Source organism: Hemisphaericaspora subhashii (genome assembly GCF_019202705.1).
Source record: "Hemisphaericaspora subhashii strain CBS 10753 chromosome Unknown scaffold85, whole genome shotgun sequence".
NCBI classification, from domain to species: domain Eukaryota; kingdom Fungi; phylum Ascomycota; class Pichiomycetes; order Serinales; family Debaryomycetaceae; genus Hemisphaericaspora; species Hemisphaericaspora subhashii.
This window is the reverse complement of record NW_026057245.1, coordinates 637-18,426: the sequence shown is the minus strand read 5'-3', so window position 1 is coordinate 18,426 and position 17,790 is coordinate 637. Positions and strand designations below refer to the sequence as shown.

General features: G+C 35.0%; 9 protein-coding genes across 9 annotated transcripts; 4 read left to right on the top strand and 5 right to left on the bottom strand. All coding sequences in view use genetic code 12, as the record gives it.

Moving 5' to 3' along the window:
• Positions 1-600: 600 nt before the first annotated feature.
• J8A68_002010 (putative E3 ubiquitin-protein ligase) lies at positions 601-3,330 on the bottom strand (the record flags this gene model as incomplete). Its single annotated transcript, XM_049405716.1, has 2 exons — positions 601-748; positions 1,457-3,330. 2 exons carry the CDS (start codon positions 3,328-3,330, stop codon positions 601-603), a joined length of 2,022 nt encoding a protein of 673 aa, XP_049264686.1.
• A 1,575-nt stretch (positions 3,331-4,905) lies between these two features.
• Positions 4,906-7,224, top strand: NUP85 (Nup85p; the record flags this gene model as incomplete). The annotated part of the gene is made up of 2 exons (XM_049405715.1): positions 4,906-6,657; positions 6,718-7,224. The coding sequence occupies 2 exons, from the start codon at positions 4,906-4,908 to the stop codon at positions 7,222-7,224; spliced, it is 2,259 nt and encodes a 752-aa protein (XP_049264685.1).
• Positions 7,225-7,780: 556 nt separating this feature from the next.
• CUP5 (H(+)-transporting V0 sector ATPase subunit c) lies at positions 7,781-8,475 on the bottom strand (the record flags this gene model as incomplete). Its single annotated transcript, XM_049405714.1, has 2 exons — positions 7,781-8,159; positions 8,429-8,475. 2 exons carry the CDS (start codon positions 8,473-8,475, stop codon positions 7,781-7,783), a joined length of 426 nt encoding a protein of 141 aa, XP_049264684.1.
• A 527-nt stretch (positions 8,476-9,002) lies between these two features.
• Positions 9,003-9,353, top strand: J8A68_002007 (RNA binding protein; the record flags this gene model as incomplete). Its single annotated transcript, XM_049405713.1, has 1 exon — positions 9,003-9,353. The coding sequence occupies one exon, from the start codon at positions 9,003-9,005 to the stop codon at positions 9,351-9,353; it is 351 nt and encodes a 116-aa protein (XP_049264683.1).
• A 383-nt stretch (positions 9,354-9,736) lies between these two features.
• On the top strand, positions 9,737-11,539 carry J8A68_002006 (uncharacterized protein; the record flags this gene model as incomplete). The annotated part of the gene is made up of 1 exon (XM_049405711.1): positions 9,737-11,539. The coding sequence occupies one exon, from the start codon at positions 9,737-9,739 to the stop codon at positions 11,537-11,539; it is 1,803 nt and encodes a 600-aa protein (XP_049264682.1).
• A 75-nt stretch (positions 11,540-11,614) lies between these two features.
• Positions 11,615-13,075, top strand: J8A68_002005 (Urb2 domain-containing protein; the record flags this gene model as incomplete). Its single annotated transcript, XM_049405710.1, has 2 exons — positions 11,615-12,188; positions 12,687-13,075. The coding sequence occupies 2 exons, from the start codon at positions 11,615-11,617 to the stop codon at positions 13,073-13,075; spliced, it is 963 nt and encodes a 320-aa protein (XP_049264681.1).
• A 38-nt stretch (positions 13,076-13,113) lies between these two features.
• J8A68_002004 (uncharacterized protein) lies at positions 13,114-14,139 on the bottom strand (the record flags this gene model as incomplete). Its single annotated transcript, XM_049405709.1, has 1 exon — positions 13,114-14,139. The coding sequence occupies one exon, from the start codon at positions 14,137-14,139 to the stop codon at positions 13,114-13,116; it is 1,026 nt and encodes a 341-aa protein (XP_049264680.1).
• A 293-nt stretch (positions 14,140-14,432) lies between these two features.
• On the bottom strand, positions 14,433-15,465 carry J8A68_002003 (GEF1; the record flags this gene model as incomplete). The annotated part of the gene is made up of 2 exons (XM_049405708.1): positions 14,433-14,492; positions 14,620-15,465. 2 exons carry the CDS (start codon positions 15,463-15,465, stop codon positions 14,433-14,435), a joined length of 906 nt encoding a protein of 301 aa, XP_049264679.1.
• A 380-nt stretch (positions 15,466-15,845) lies between these two features.
• On the bottom strand, positions 15,846-17,333 carry ATF1 (Atf1p; the record flags this gene model as incomplete). The annotated part of the gene is made up of 1 exon (XM_049405707.1): positions 15,846-17,333. One exon carries the CDS (start codon positions 17,331-17,333, stop codon positions 15,846-15,848), a length of 1,488 nt encoding a protein of 495 aa, XP_049264678.1.
• Between the last annotated feature and the right edge of the window lie 457 nt (positions 17,334-17,790).

The window sequence follows — 17,790 nt, the reverse complement described above, 5'->3', positions numbered from 1 at the left end:
CAGGAAGAAACTTGAAGAAGACAAGTAGACGCTGAGCTGCGTTTACAAACCTATTGGTATTGATACCTTATGACAGTTTCTATTACTAATTATGCACCAACTTTGAAGAAACATCATTTATGTTCTCATCATTAGTGAGCAAGTATTGGGTAGACTCTCTTTGTTCACGCTTCATAGCATCTCTTTCATGCATACCCGAAAGATTGAAGTTTGGACTTCTGTTGACCTGACAATCGTAGCCAATGGTAGATTCAGGGGTGTAAACTACGAAAGACTAGCTTCCTAATAGTTAAGGGTGCATTTACATACAAGTTGAACTTCAAGGACGTTTTCATTTAGCTTGAAAGTTAATGAACCATAAATACTTATTAACAACGCTTACATTGCAAACCTCCGTTAAGTTCAACATGCCAATCTTTGCAATCATACCCGGCTTTTCTTATAAGCTCCAGCTCATGATAGAATAACATAAAACACCTAATTGGGTTCATAAAATACACTACAAATCTGTCGAAAAGAATACAAACACGCAGAAAACTCTCTTTATAGCAAATAATATATGTTAATAAATAGTCCAACACTTCTATAAACGTCCCATCATCACTTTATCCCAAACCCACTCCCTTCATCCACCGCCTTCCGCAACTTCTCAACAAACTTCACCTTATTCCCATAACTATAAACCCCCAACTCATTAAAACAAGTATGCGCCACCGGCAACCTCTCACCATCTCCACCTCCAATTAAACTAATCTTAAACGCCAAATTCTGAATCCCCGTAGCCGGAACCCGATCACTCCCAGTCACAAACACCAACACCTTCTTCCTTTCCCCAAGACTACATTCCGTCAATATAAGGGTTTTGGTGGGGTGGTGTAGTGAAAGTTAGCGGAGAACTGCGCTAAAGCACCCGGTATATTTCGTGACTGATTGGAGAATGGTTACATCGATGGAATTCGTGTCGGTGGGGGATCCACATAGGAGGAGTTGGATTTCTTGGGGCAGGAATAACGAAAGGGCATTTCCACCTATTACGTTTGTGAATCCGGATTTGAATTGTTGGAGTTGTGGTTGGATACCATCATACATGAAGAAATTTATGTATTTGTGGATATATGAGTCTAGATTGTCCCGAGTGACTTGGATTTGGGATCCGTTGGGGATGAGTGGTTTCGTGTATGTTTTGCCGAATGGATTTGAATAGGTGAGTTCAAATGTGAGTTCGAGGGCGAGGAGATCGGGTTGGGATAGGGTTTTTAGGTGGAGGAGGTTTTTGTAGGTTATGGGGAATAATTGAAGATAATCGTGGTTTGAAATTGGTTTATCCATTAGGATTTTATATAATGCCACTGGGAATTGTAGGTCCAATATAGTAGAATTATATATTGCTAATCCTAATACTGCTCCAAATAGGTAATACATATCAAAATTTGGTTCTATTGGGGCGATATTAAACCATAAGTAATTTGAATCTTCGACATTATAAACCATTCCTGATTGAGGATGGAAGATTTCTTTGGTTAATAATAAAAACCATTCTTTTCTTAATCCACCAGCATCTATTCCTGGTTCATTAATGAAATGAATCTTGAGTGATTTTTTCAAATTTGATGAATTGGTTTTTATACAATGTAAAGAATCTTGTACGATGTGATCACGGCGGATTCTGATACGGAAATAAACATCAATCGCGACTCGTTTATCCAAGGAGTTTATGAATGCTTCTTCTGCTTTACGTTCCATTTGTCGACGAGCTTCATATTCTAGGATGGATATTTTGCTTCCTAATGAGATCAAGAATGGATATTGACAAAAGTAATATAATGCATCATCATATAGTTTTTTATTCATGCTTGTACCATGGATATATCCTATAATAGTCAGGATTTCAGGATGAATATTCCCATTGGTAGTACTAGTTCGTTTGGTTTTCGTACTTGTTTGCCAAGAATCGAAATCAAGTTTTATATTGACATAATCCACTAAGGAATTATAGAATGTCCAAGTTGGTATAGGATCTTCACGTACCGAGTTGGCTTTGTATAAGGTGGATAAAACAATTAATGCCGAACGAATATGCCAATCATTTCCATACTGATGGATTTTGATTTTTGTTTCTTGAGAATGCTTCTTTTTGGATTTTGACTTGGTTGGGAAGGGATTGGTTGAATGTTGGCTGTCCGGTAAAGACAATTGACCTGGAGATGTGATTGAATCTTGAGGATTATTACTAGCTTCGATACTTCGTTTTAAATTTATATTTTCAAGATATTCCATATCGTTTGGTTCACGATGATCTACGGTCTCCGGTTGTGACTGTGCTTGTGATTGTGATGAACGTGGTGGAGTCAATTTTATATGAGGATTATTTGCCAAATAAAAATACTTCTTTAATTGAAAGGTAATATAAAGATTAATTAAATCAATTTTTTTAATAAATTCCAAATAATCTAATTTTGAAAACCAACTCGAAATATAATTATTTGAATTAACTGTATCTATTGATGATAAAACACCTAAACATCTTTTTAAAACATCATAACTTAACATTTTAATTTCTACAACATCACTCATATTTGATTTTATGGCTTCATCAACTAATGAACGAGATAAAATGGGTATTTCAAGTAGAATTAAGATCCAACTATAATTCCTTGGATCATTACAATCATTATTTACATATAATCTTTTTAATTGTTCTGAAGCACCCTTCATGGCTGAAAACAATGGTCTTTTTGTTGGTAATTTCGTCAATAAATTAAATAAATCACGAACTTCTTTGAAATTTATATTGGAAGTATGATAATGAATTCTTTTACTTGATTGTTTAATCTTGAATGAGTTATTAAGTATATGATTACTTTTGAATGAATTATATAAATAGCTAGAAAGAGGACCAAATAATTCATGTAATGATTGTTTTTGACCTGATTCTGTTTGTGCTTTGGCGTAACATTGATCTATAAGGCTTTTAACATAGTGATAGGATATTAGATGATAATGATGAGTCTCGGGTACCAATTCAAATAAATTTGTTGTATGACATATTGAGCATCTAAATTTCTTTGCTTTACTTGGGAAGCTTAAAATTGTACCACAGCAGTAGCATTTACTTAATGTCTGAGATTGTGATGATGTTGATGATGTTGATGATGTGACTGTTGTATGTGGATGTATATGATCCTCAATTGAATCAGTTGATTGTAAATTCTTTGCTAAAGGTATTTGTGGATTAGTAGAAGATGATGATCCTTTTAACAATTTAGATAGTCTCCATTGAGATTTATTGGTAGTGGATGATGATGATGCTACTACTGTGGGCGGTATCATTGTATGGTTGGTATTATTATTATTATTATTCGATATTTTCATAATTGATAACTCATATTTAATTTTATTGTTGATATGAATTAATTGTGAATGTGGTTGTGAATGTGGTTGTAAAAAATTGATCTTTTATTTATTTAGTTTTATTCAAAGTAAGAGAAATTGAGTTGTAGGTTGTATATTGAAGAATGGGTTAATAATGTAGTGATGATGATGAATGAATGTGGATATAGATAGATAATTGTTATTGGGTAAATATATATATATATATACCTATTAATTGTAGTAAAGTACAGTTGCTTATTAGACAAGTTCACTGGAGATGATAATTTTAATTTAGTGTAAACTTTTAAATTTAAAATTCTAAAATTAGATTTTAATTAAACAAATGCTTCTTTTCCACAAAATCAAACAAATGATAAGTAATGCAAAAATGTGGAAGAGTGGAAGAGTGTAAATTAAGACTATGTACATATACAACTACTACTATCTTATTGATAGAAAGTGTAATGAATCTAGAATCATATATTTAAACAAAGATAAGACTTCCCCCCCCCCTTAATTTAAATTTATTTGTTAAAAATTTTGCAATAATTTTATTCACAATTAAGAGATTTGCATTTAATTCAACAACAATTTTATATAAAAGAATCATTATCAAATTTAACAAAGTCACAACTACAGTTTAAATGAAGATATAACTTCAATTAGCCCAAGATGGATAATCCAAACAATTGGAGGTTTTCAATTTCTTGTAGTTCCTTGGTACACTATAATAACTCGTTAACTCTGTAATGAAGCTTGTTTTTCATTTTATTCCTCATTGCGTCTATCATGTTCATCGATGGTGATGTGGGTCAATAAGAAAACGGATAGTTTCGCTGTATTTGAATAGGTGCCATTATCAGTATTCGTTGGTATTTCCTGATTATGCTATTGGCAATTGGTGTTGTAATTCATGTTGTATAGAACTTGAATTGGAATGATGCCGTGGGTGATGATATCCAGCTCCATTCTTTTTCTAGTTAGTGTAAAATAAAAACAATTACAAAAAACTATTTAGTATGCGTTTATATTCGAAGCCTTGAATTTGATTCTAACCAAACTTTGGATTCTGATTCTCAATGTAAAATAAATTAACTTCTCAACCCTCCATCTTGAAGAAACTCCATATAAAAGGGGAATGAATTTATATCATCAAATCACGAATCTGACAGAAAGTATTCTTACATAGAGTCTAATCAATTTTAATAGTTCTCCTACTTTTTCATACTGGATAACTACATCCTGCTAAGACCCCACTTACTTAATTTCACAATTCAAAATAGAGTGTGACTCTCCCTTGTACCTTATAGAAAAGAAGAAGAAGAAGAAGAGAGATAGAGAGAGAGAGAGAGAGAAATATATGCAACACATGGTAGCACATGTTCTCGTTAAATTTGATCACATCTACACGACCTCTTCATTTGGCTCTGCAAAAAAAATTGAAGACAAAAGTTGTTTACTTTACAATAATTGTAACTCATATAAACACAGGGATTATACTTCACAATACAATTGAAAGTGATTTTTAACAAAATGGTAGAGTTTAATTATGATAATAAAACATTTCAAGATATAGAAATGTTGGAAATACCAGACGATGACGATCAAGATGATAGTAATATCTCAGTATCATCAGATACTGATGTAATTTCCAATTCTGATTCAACTGATTCAAGAAATTCATTATTTAAATCACAAGCTGAATATATAGAACTATCAGATTGGTTAAGCAATGAATCGTCGTATTTACAATTCCATTTTGATTCTAAAAAATATAAAAAGAGTTGTATTACCAATATGGATAATTTTCAACAACAGTATATTTCATATATTAAATCATTATATAAAATCATTGAAACTCTTACAAAGAGTGAAGCTATTACACGCGTTGAACAGGATGATGATGAATCTCCAATTGGGTTGATTACTAACAGTACTCCACCTTCAATCAATCAAAAATCTATAAAAATTAATGAATCATTTCAACAAATTCAAGAATCTTTATCCTCATTCATCCAATCCACTACAAATAATAACGACATTGATGAAGAAGCAGAGAAATTGCGCCACCTCCAAACCATCCTACAATGTCTAGCCGCCCATTATTTCGCAACTGACATACGAACCAAACCAGATTCAATCCTTGAATGGGTCAACACATATGATCCAAAACCCGATAAAGCCCTTGTTGAACAAATCATGATTAATACCCCAAAACCATATGAACACCCACAATTCTGGAATGTGTTAATTAGTCAATATATAACTAGAGGATTGTTTCAACAACTCCATGAAGCTATATATCATTCCAAATTTGAGGAATTACAAGATATTTGTCCGGAATTATACGGATTGATTATTGATTTGGATACTTTGATTCAAGATTATCAAGGATTTTGTCATAAAGGTCAATTTACCCAATGGAAGTTGTTAATGTGTGAATTTAGAGATTCATTTGCTTCAAGGATTAAGATTAAGGATTCGAAGTATCAGATTATTGCTGGACAGATTTTTGATTTGGTTTGTATTTTGACGGGATTGCCTAAGAGTATTGCCAGTTATTGTGACAATTGGTATGATGTATATCTTGCATTGGTATTATATCAAGTTCGTGACGAGAATGACAATCAAGAATTGTATAAAGAATATTTCCAAATGGCAATCAATGAAAAGCCATCAATTCCAACCTCATCATCATCATCTTCATCTTCATCAAATGACATAAATCTTGATCAATTGGTTGAGAATTCATTTTTAAATATCTTAGACGGGAAATTCTTAAAAGTATTGGAAAGCTTATATATCCTCGAACCCGCCACTGCTGCATATATATCCCTCCTATTCGATCTCAAATCCCTTTTCGAAACCTACTACACCTCCATTTCCCATACCCATACCCAACACCATCATCATACCCACAAATCCATCTCGGAATATTTTCTCGTCAGGCACGCCTACGAAGCACTCAATATCCACCCATTAGTCCCCGTCGGAATCGGCCTCTTGCGTAATCCAATAATCCTCCAATCATCAAACTCAAATCTTAATTCCACGAAGGTGATCGCCGATTTCTTGCCTAATTACACCTGTACCACTAATGACGATCTAGAATGGACACTCACGATCTGTGCCGATATGAACTTGATAAAAACCGCGCGGGAATTATATTATAATGCCGGACTCAAATCTTTAGGTGAGGGATATATTTATGAATCTCTTCATAACTTTGCCAATTCCTACGATCCAAATTCTCGTGACAACAAAGCGATAAAACAGATACATTATGTGGAAACCCTATACTAAAAACGACTACGTAACCAAGTATTATCTGGCTAATTCCTATAGTTAGTGAATAACTTAATCTTAAAACGGACCGAGGGTTTAAGGATTGCTCATCCTGTGATTCAGCAATGTTTGGCTCCCTATGCTGTTTTGTATGAATATTTCACCGAACAAGAAGAGGAATGTTTTGGTGGTAGTGAGGTGGTGGTTGGAAAGAGGGTGAGAAAGTTGATACATTTGTTAAAACATAATTATATGCCTAAGAAATTCGTTCCGTTGTTATTATGTCAATTCTTACCATTTTTTAAAGAGGGGAATAGATGGACATTGGCTGATTTGGTTATGATTATTGAGTTGGTGGATGGATATGAGAATGATAGTACTCCGGAAGATGCCGACCAAGGGCAGGAATTGTATGCGTATTCAATTACGAATGTGGATGAAGATGAAGCCAGGGAGTATGATTGGAGAAAGGTCTTGGGAGCGGATGTTCCTCACAGTGTAGATGAGATGTTGCGATATTTGAGAAATAAAGTTGTTGGAAGAATTGGAAGAGTATATTTAGAATAGATGTATAATATTAATAGAAAGAGTAGCTTTTACGCGTTGTATATAATGTAGTCATGTAGTTGAATATCTTCTATCATACAAAAAATGATAGAGCAGACATAAGTAATAAAAATACAACTAATGAGCAAGTGTTATACCCACCTTATGAGTTTAGAAAAACTGCCTGCGGCACTTATCAGTTTAAAAAAGGTGACGCAGTCACCTAATATATCCGTCATGCGTATAAATACTAGAAGAGATGCCCGCGGCACCGGCTTCGCATATGCTTTTATAAAAAGTTGCTTGGGGAAACCGTGTGCCTACGGCACTATAAATGGCGTAACCATGTCTTTTCATAAGTTATTACATAAACTATTGAAACTTTATACATGATAAATATGATTTTATGATAGAAAAGATATGAATATGATTCTTATGAGAACAATGAACAAATGGCATACACAGCTTGGCGATGTCTTATAAAAGAAGGTCACAACGTCACCTTGATATATTCCGCTTGGCGTATGCTTTTATAAAAAGTTGCCGACGGCAACAACGTAGAGTCCCTTTGGCACTTTTAACAAGTGACATCTTGAGAAGCTCTAGAGTTCAACAACAAAGCAACAATCAATCCATATAACCCCAAAACTTCAGCAAAAATCAAAATCAAAATCATCCCAACAAACAATCTAGGTTGTTGAGCAGTACCTCTAACCCCAGCATCACCGACAATCCCAATTGCAAATCCGGCAGCCAAACCAGATAAACCAACACTTAAACCAGCTCCTAATTGAATGAAACCAGTATATAAAGCTTGTTTTTGACTTAAAGAATCTGAAACTAACACAGAAACGACTAATCCATAAATGGCAATAATACCGGCCATAACCACAGGAACAACATTTTTAACTAATAAATCTGGTCTAGTTACACAGGTGGCACAAATACCAAGTGGCCTAAACCGACATGGTATTCTTCGTGGCTTTGTCCACTTATGTTAACGCCTCGCACAACCGATGGAACCAAAGAATGGTGCATAAACTGGACTATAAATAGTGTGTTAGTAAGGTAATCTAATAAATATATAGACATTGAAGAAAGGTTGATGGGGATGAGCCCCACGTTGAGTGGCTGGGTTGAATGTTGAATATGAATTCGACGGTATTTGAGCAATATGACCCGAATCAATCTAATTGACATGATATTAAGTATTATCTGTGAATACAGACAATGAATTGATATTGTAATTAAACTCTTATTTGGTATTAACATGTTAATTCTGATATAATCTCTATCTTCGACAATCAATTGTTTAACATATTTCTAAAATTGATTGGAATTGTTCTTCGCATTCCCAGTTCACATTCTCTCATCAATTGGTCATATAAGCCTGTGGCTTTTAACATGTATGGTATTTAGTCTGTACTATCTATATATAATTTAATAAGAATATTTTGGTTGTTGTTGTTTCGATAAGTTGATTCTATATAAAATGATCAATTGGAATAATTGTAGTTGAAAGATTAAATTGGGAGAAAGGGAAAAATTGAAATTTCTTAATACAATTAAGTATCACATTTACTTAATAATATTTATCATAGTAGTATATTTCATCACTAACAAATAATATTTTGTTCCCGTTTAGTCTCAACTGAAAAATTAATCTCATCGCTTTATTCTTTAAGCTTCTTCACCTTCTTCTTCTTCTTCTTCATAAGATTCTATTTTAATAAACAGAAACTTTACTGGCGAGCTACTTCTATTGCAAGGAACCGTATATACAAAATTAATATCAAACAATGTCTGCCCCAAACCCAAAAGCTTTCCCATTAGCTGATTCAGCTTTATCTCAACAAATTTTAGATGTTGTTCAACAAGCTCAAAATTTAAGACAATTAAAGAAAGGTGCCAATGAAGCTACCAAAACTTTAAACAGAGGTATTTCTGAATTCATCATTATGGCTGCTGATACTGAACCTATTGAAATCTTATTACATTTACCTTTATTATGTGAAGATAAGAATGTTCCATATGTTTTTGTTCCATCTAAAGCTGCTTTAGGTAGAGCTTGTGGTGTTTCTAGACCAGTTATTGCTGCTTCTGTTACTTCTAATGATGCTTCTACTATCAAGAACCAAATCATACCATAATTTCTATTCTAACTTTGAAATAACTAAATTAGCCAAAGAATATCAAATTCATATATAAGTTGTATAATATTAATTAATTAATTACTTAATAAAAAGCATAAAATAACAGAAGATATCTTCGTTTTCCTCTGTAGAATGAAAGTCTCAATTGAATAGTCAGTTGGCATCTCTATCGGAATGTCAACATAAGGATACGTTACTATAATTGTTTATTATATAATTGAATTGTCCCATCTCTTTTCATCTCTTCATAAATTCTTAGTCCATCGCGATGAGCTTCTCTCGATCTAACACTGAAAAAAAAAATTATTGGACTATAAATTTATACCAAACCAATCTATTCCTCTCTTTAAACTGATATCTTTCAATAATAAAGAAACAAGATGGCTGATATAAACTCAGCTGAATCGTTTACTAAATTCTTAAGATCAAAGAATTCATCATTACAAGAAATAATCAATACTTGTCAATCAGCAATCGATGGTAATATTGATATCTATCTACCAAATACTTCAATCTTTATATTCAATTTATTAATTGATAGATTAAATGATACTAAAGCACCATTCGGTAATTGGAAATATGATCCACAAGTATGGCAATTATTAATTAAAGTATATCAATCAACTCCCAAATCACAATGTAATAAGTTAATTCAAAAGATTAAACTTATCGAAATTACAATTGATATCTTTAAGTCCAAAGCTGATTCACAATTGTTCAAGAGTCTATTTGATGTAATTAAGATGGTAACTACAGAATCGTTTATTGATATTGATGAACCTTTAGCTAATTCATTATTATTTGCATATCTTTCCAATGAACTCGTATTGAGTAGTACTATGAATCTTCAATGGAATGAACTTATAAATGATATTTATCAAATTGGAATTCATAAATCAATTCTCGGAATCTCCAAGAAATCATATTCAAAATTCTTTCAAGAATCTCCAATCATTTTGAAATATCTAACCTTCACTACCAGTCCATCATCTTCAATCTTTCAATCGATATTAATCACCAGATTATTCGATCAGGAATTCACAACTAATTTCATATCAAACCTAGAAACCCTTCTCAAGAACCAATCCAAAACAATCACCACGGATTCAATTCAATTATTATTCAAATTAATAGTCGACAATTATGCCAACACTGACATGACAATCTGTGAACAATCATATACCATCCTCATAACCAAATTCCCCAACTTGGCAGAAGACTTATTATCAATCCTCGCAAATACTCGAAAAACACTCACCCATGAATTTGCCCTCGGTATCTTCGAAAAAGAAACCACTGATGATTCTAAGATAAATTGGAAGATGATTAAGTATTTATTCGAATTGGATACAAAACTAGCAGTAGAGCTGGCTGATTTTGTCACCACCTCCACGAAATCACACAAAGAGAAAGAAGGGATTATTGATGTGATTGGAAGTTTGGTGAATGCATATATAAGAAATCGTGACTTAGTCGACTTCTTCACCAATGTTTGGCCAAAAGCAATCCCCATACTGTCGATTTGGAATCACGAAAAAGTAATTTCGGTAATCGCAGATTCCATTAAGGGTATAACCGTTAGACAATTATCAATGATCTTGGAACATGTCGATAAGATTGAGATTAACAATGTCAAATATCCAATCTATAGCGCGATAACTAAGGGATTATTAATGAGTTCAGATAATATCATCGATAATGTCAAAGCAATCATCTTATCCAAAACCGATTTCTTCAATCAAGAAAAGACAGAAGAATTATGGGAGATTAGATATTATCTATTATGTCTCTATCGCCACTCCTACGAATTCAATTCCAGTCTACTTACCCAATCCACCAAGTCCAAACCAAAGAACAAATACTACTATTTTTTAACATTTCGTCTACTCGAACTAAACATCATCCCTAGCGTTCCGGAAGATGTCCAATCGGAATTCATATCCACCATTCTCCTCCCAGCAGATGATTTCTTGAAAGTATTCCAAAGATGGATCCCAGTTATCACAAACCATTTCTCATCGGGTTCGATCCAATCCATCATCCCGAAAATCGCTGATCATGTACTGGAACTAGATCATTATTTCTATGAACATACCCAATTAACATCCGCACTCATCCAACACATCGCAGAACATATTGAAGAAGAATGGAAAGCATTGGAATATGTTCCGATAACCACATAAAGGGCAAGAGTTTTCTTTAGTGAGTACCTGTTTAATAATAGCAATCCATTAAATGGGAAACAAGAGGTATTGGAGATGATTAGACATTTATTGGAGATGCCGACTTTCCAATCGGAATTAGAAACTGATTTTGATAAGTTGATAAAAGTCATGGAATTGTCTGGCGCGGGGGAGATTGGCGAGATTGTTTGGAATAATCATTTAAGGATGATCAAGGATGGTGAAAAGAATTTGTCATATGTTAAAGATGGAATAACCAGATTAATCAAGCTGTTGAAGAAGAAGAAGAATGGCAAGAAGAACGGAGGTGTGACTGGGGAGATGAGATTGACGGTGATTATTTTGAGTAATGGAGCTGCTGAAGTTGAGGAAGTGAAGGGAGACGTAAAACAGTTGAAGGGTGTGTTTATTGAAAGATGTGTACAAGGAATAGATGGGGCTGATAGGGAATGGTATATCAATTCCATTATGAAAGTTCTCCAAAATAATGATCAACAAACAGAAGATGATTATTCTTCGATTATTATCAAAAAATTGAAAAATCAAGACAGTGGATTATCGACAGACTTGGTATTTCCGATCTATGCCAATATTATCCCAATTGATGATTTGAAGAAGGGGATATATATCATTACATTATTCATGACTAGTCAAGACCTCGTTAAGAATTATCCATATCTTATTAAATTCTTACAAAGACTTGGTTTGTTCCTGTCTCTATGGATAGTGCTGGATAAGGTTAAGAAGTAGTGGAGGTACCAAGACGATCCGAGTCATGACGCAGCAATCTTCATCGCTGCTGCATTTTTGAACGCCATGTCCAAACAATCATCAGACTCATCATTATCACTCATCGCAAAATCATTCGGACTCTTCATCCAAACCACCATCTCCGGAACCGCCACCGCCCACCTCAAATTCATAATCTCAACCATAAAATCACTCCTCATTGACAAATCATGGCTCTTCAACCAATATATCCTCGAAACCACCCTCGCTCTCATCCCTCACATCATCAACAAATCCTGTGACGGCGAGACATATATCCTCACAACGCAACTATTCTCAACTATTCTCCTTGCACATAGATACAAACTATCCACCAGACATCACTTGCATTAGAGGTAGTGGAGGTCAAAGAAGCTAGGCCACCAACTTTTACGGAATAACCCGAATGATATCGATGCAGCCGCGGCGTTGAGTAGATTGATCACCAACTTGTGTGAGCCAGCTGAACGAGGCGGTAGTAATAAGAATAATGAAGAAGGGGCATTGACGACGATGACGAATATACATAAGAAAGGATTACGTAAGCATGTTGGTGTTTTGTTGAGTAATTATATATCCTTAGTCTTGACTCATGGTTTTACGAAATTGGTGAATGATGAATTGTTGGTTGGGGTTTATAGTATTTTCGGATTATTGTCATCGGTTGAATTGAAGGTTGTTAGTCAAGGGTTGGATATGAGTGGAAGAACGTTGTTTAGAAGTATTTATAATGATTATAAGGATTATGGAAAATGGAAAGATCAATAAGAATTCTATAAATTGTATATAAGTTTATGTTTATATGACTATGTAATATATCGATTAGCGTCATTGTGTAAGAGTTTGCCTAGGTTTTTCCGGGCGGATGTTCCAATCACAACCATAAATTCCCAGATTTTGGCGTCAACTTGTTCTTCGTTTGATTTCTGTGCTTGTTCCTTCTGACCAGTTTCCGCATGTTCCATGGCGAATTCATATCGGAGGATGTCCTTTTTAGTGATAATTCCGACTAAGGTTCCATTATCTTTTTCAACCAAAATATACCGGGGCCCTACTTTTGCGAAAATATCACCCACAAACTCCAAACTAGCTCCTAAATTAACCGAAACTGGTGATCTATTAACCAGACGTGATTTTAGTTGTTGTAGTAGTCTCGAAGAAAGTGATGATTTTAATGTGGAGGTATTCTCATCATATCCTCCATAACTCTTCAACACATATTCCAAATCATATCTCGGGATAAATCCATACAACTTCGGATTTCTCCCCGACACAACAATCGGAAACCCTTTATACTCACACTTCGCCAACACCTTCCTCACATCACCCAACCTCATCCCCCCATTAGCATCATCATCTTCACTCAGGAACGCCACCACCACATTCGACATTGCCGCTTCTACCGTCACCGCAAATACAAAATCCTCCTTGGAATCCATATATGGCAACCCATTAAACCTAATCATCTGTTCCGCAATCCCACCATGGCCCCATCTGTCATTTATTCCTTTGGTCACCGCCACCACAATCATCGTCGGCACAATAAATCGCAACGCTCCCGTGAGTTCAAACATAATAATCACCACTGTTACAGTTAGATCCGTTATTCCACACAATCCCGCCGCGGCACCAAGAAATGCGTATGTTCCGGGTATGATACATGGACTCCCATCCTGAGGGCAGGTTTGGAAATATCCGGCATTAGGATGGGATTGATAGATCATGTCGGCGATGACACCCAATGCGCGTCCGAAAGTGGCGCCGGCTGCCATGGAGGGGACGAAGATCCCGGCGGGGACTTTGCAGCCGTAGGTTATGATGGTGAGTGACATTCTTGCAATGGTGGCGAATAGGAGTGAGACGAGGATGAAGGTTTTTTTCGAGTTTGGGTCACAGATGGGATGGGTGAAATTCGTGTCGTGACATTCGTGAAATAAGACCTGCATTGATTCTGTTAGTTCTAAGCGGAGGAATTCGTTGAAGTAGCAGAAACTGGAGGTTAGGAGGGTGAGGAGGAGGACTTCTCGGATGGCGAAGGATGATAAGTATTTTTTGCGAAATGCGACGACTCGAATATTGAATTTGGAGACGATTATCCCGTAGAGACCGCCGAATATTCCGAGGATTATGTAGATTGGGATTTCGAAGTAGTGCCAATTGGTGTCGTAGGTGACTTCGAAGAGGACTAGTTGTCCTGTCCGGAATGGATTCATGGCCGCGAGGGTGGTTACGGCGATAAGTGAACAGAAATATGATTTCCAGATAGTTGAAAGTCGGAATGTGGATGTCATTTCTTCAATTGAGAATAATACGCCTCCCATAGGGGACCCAAACGCGACAGCTACCCCAGCTGCTGAAGTTGCAGTTAAGAATTCTCTCCCCTTTGAGGCTGATTTTCTGTATTTAGTAATGAATTTCGCAATTGAATTACCGACACATACGGCATAATGAACACTAGGACCTTCCTTACCCACACTTAATCCCGATCCGATAACTAATGGTAATCCTACACTTTTCATAACAAGCGTGGACCAATTCAAGAACCCATCCATAACAAACCCGGAAATGATACACTTAATCTCCGAAATCCCCGATCCGGCAGCATTAGGTCCATATGTTTTCACCAACACCGCTGCCGTGAATGAAAACAGGATCGATAGTATAATATATAATAAATAATTGACAAGTTCATAATCAGTCCATTTAACCCAATCTTTACAATGTCCCCCCTCTTGATGCCAACAACAGAACAGCTCATTTAGGTATAAGTTTCCCTTACAATGGCCATTCTTCAAACTTGACAAGAATGCAGTTATGATATTTAAACAACCGGCAATTAATCCAATTATGATTCCCATTATTGCTAATACGACCCAATTCTGGATTTGGGCGATTATTTTATCTTTGAATTTGATTGAAGTTCCTGAAATGCTTTTACTTTTGAGTAATCGTTGCTTATGTTCGTCTAATTCATCTTCTACCCAATCTATTGTTCTGAAATCATCGAATCGTTGTACGGGTTGGAGTTTATCTTGATTTAACCATTTTCCAGTTGTTTTTGATCGTAGTAGGATTGGCTCTTCTGGGGAGAATGGGTTTGATTGGTCAGGGTTCGTCGGAAGGAATTGTTGTTCGTCTAGTGGTATATATGAAGTCATTGTCCCTGTAACGCTGATAACTATGTGGTTGCTTGTATCAGGCGTAAGGCTGTGTCTGGTTCATATGAAAATTTATTAATACACGCAACCGAACTCACTGATTGTTTTAAACAAGATCCAAATCTATTGTGGGGCTACCAAGTGAGATGTTATAGATACTTTCATATTGTCAGAGTTCGCAAGAGATTCGTCATAAGCAATGATTCCAGTTTAAACATCGATGAAATCTAGATCAAATGCTTCCAATTGTTGCAGCTAAGGTGCGTTCTCTAACAGTTGTTTGACTTTGTTGATAATTAATAATATATAATTTTTCTATGTAATCAAATACATTTATCTATCTTCTATTAAAAAATTCTACTAAAAAAACAAGTCTATCTCTACTCAGCATACTTCAACATATTCACCCTCAACTCCTCCACCACCCTCTCCATATCCTCCCCATCCCTCATCTCTGGTCTTTCCAAATAACTCAACACAAGATTCATCCCACCCTTGGGGGTACTTATACAATTCAACATAAAATCCGCCGCATAGAACGCCATATCTTGAGCAAACACCATATTCTCAATCGTCCACATCCGACCCGCATCCCCAGGATATTCTGGTACATTGATATATCCCAAATTTGAAATCTTGACGGAATCATCCATGGGTTTTCCAATCTTACCTTCAAAAATCTCCGGATTGTCTGATTTGGGGTCATGATTGTCACGGAATGGTTTAAGTATATGTAATGCACGAGTATTCCTGGCTGAATTGAAAAGGTTTGTGTTGATCTTCCTGACATAGTCCCAATCTAAGGTGGTAGATAGTTTTGGGATATTTTCGGCAAAGCCCATATGGGGGGAATTTCCCATATTTTTATAAGTGGGAGTAGTCAAGACTTTTTGATATTCAACGGGGGCTTTTGTTGGGTCGTAGTGTCGACGTAATGTCATGGCGACTTTGATTGACATGTATTGGTTTGGTGGATATATGTGTCTTAATGAAATAGCTTGGATAACTTCGAGGTAGGAAGTTAAGGTTACGTTTTCCGATTTACATTTTTGGATTATTTGGCGGGTTTGGGAAGGAGTGAAGTTTATTAATTTGAATGAGGCGGTAAAAGTTGGAGATGATTCTGGGAAACGTCCTTTCCATTTAGTTTGTCCCTTAGGGGTGACTTTTTCGTGGAAATTGGGGTTGTTGTAGGTGTGGTCGAGGTCAATATCTTCAAGAAATGGATCTATTGGTGGTGGAAGCGAATATTTGATATATTGTTTATCAGATTCAAAATCAAAAATACAACTATCAAAAGTGATCTTATCGGGTGTAGGACCATAGTTCTCGAGATATTCTTGGGTGTTGTTTTGTTGATCACAATAAGCTAAATTTTCAACTAATATTTCATGGAAATAATTCCCAACTAATCCATCAGCTATAGTATGTTCAACAACAAAACATAATTGATTCTTATCAACCAAAATAAGTTTAAATAAGATTTCATTGGTATATAAGGTAAATGTAATATCATTAACTTTCTTCATAAACTTTTCAGTAACAAACTGTTTATCATCAAGATATTCTTCATCATTTTGTTCAATTGAAAGGATATCACCATATTTAACATTATTTATAGGAGAATAAACATAAGTACCTAATTGATTATCATATTTTATATTAGTGGCTAAGATAGCATAATCAATAAGTGTCTTTCTTAATGCTTTATATAATAAATCTAAGTTGTTTTGTAAGTCTTGATTATAAGTTGAAGTAACTTGAAAATTTTTATAAAACCCACAAGCAGTTCTACATCTAAAAAATGTTTCCATTATTCCAAGTGGTCTTGATGTAATTACATCTGGTACGAGTGGATCTGTAGTCATTTTGGCTTCTTAGTAGAGTAAAGAAGAAGAAGAAGAGTAGAATTTTCAAAGGATTAGTCAGAAGTATTTATATTATTGTATTTATAGGAGAAGTTGAAGATGATGAACAATGAAGACGGCCCGAAAGAAATTAATAATTTTTATTTTAGTCATAATAATTGTGGTAACAAAGAAAGTATTATTAACGAAACGATACGAATAAAGCAAATTAGTCTGAGCAGGAACCAAACAATGTACAGTATGTACGAATATCCGCGGAACGAATCGTATACGATTGAATCCTATTGGATATAACAGCTACTGATAGTTGATATATGTGGCTGGTTCATTCTCTCCTGGTATAATCAATGTGGAATTTTTTTTTTTTTTTTTTTATGGAATTTTGTGATATATTTTAAAAATAGGCTGCAAAAAAGAAATAAACGAATAAATGAAGATGAGATTGTTCTTCTTGTTT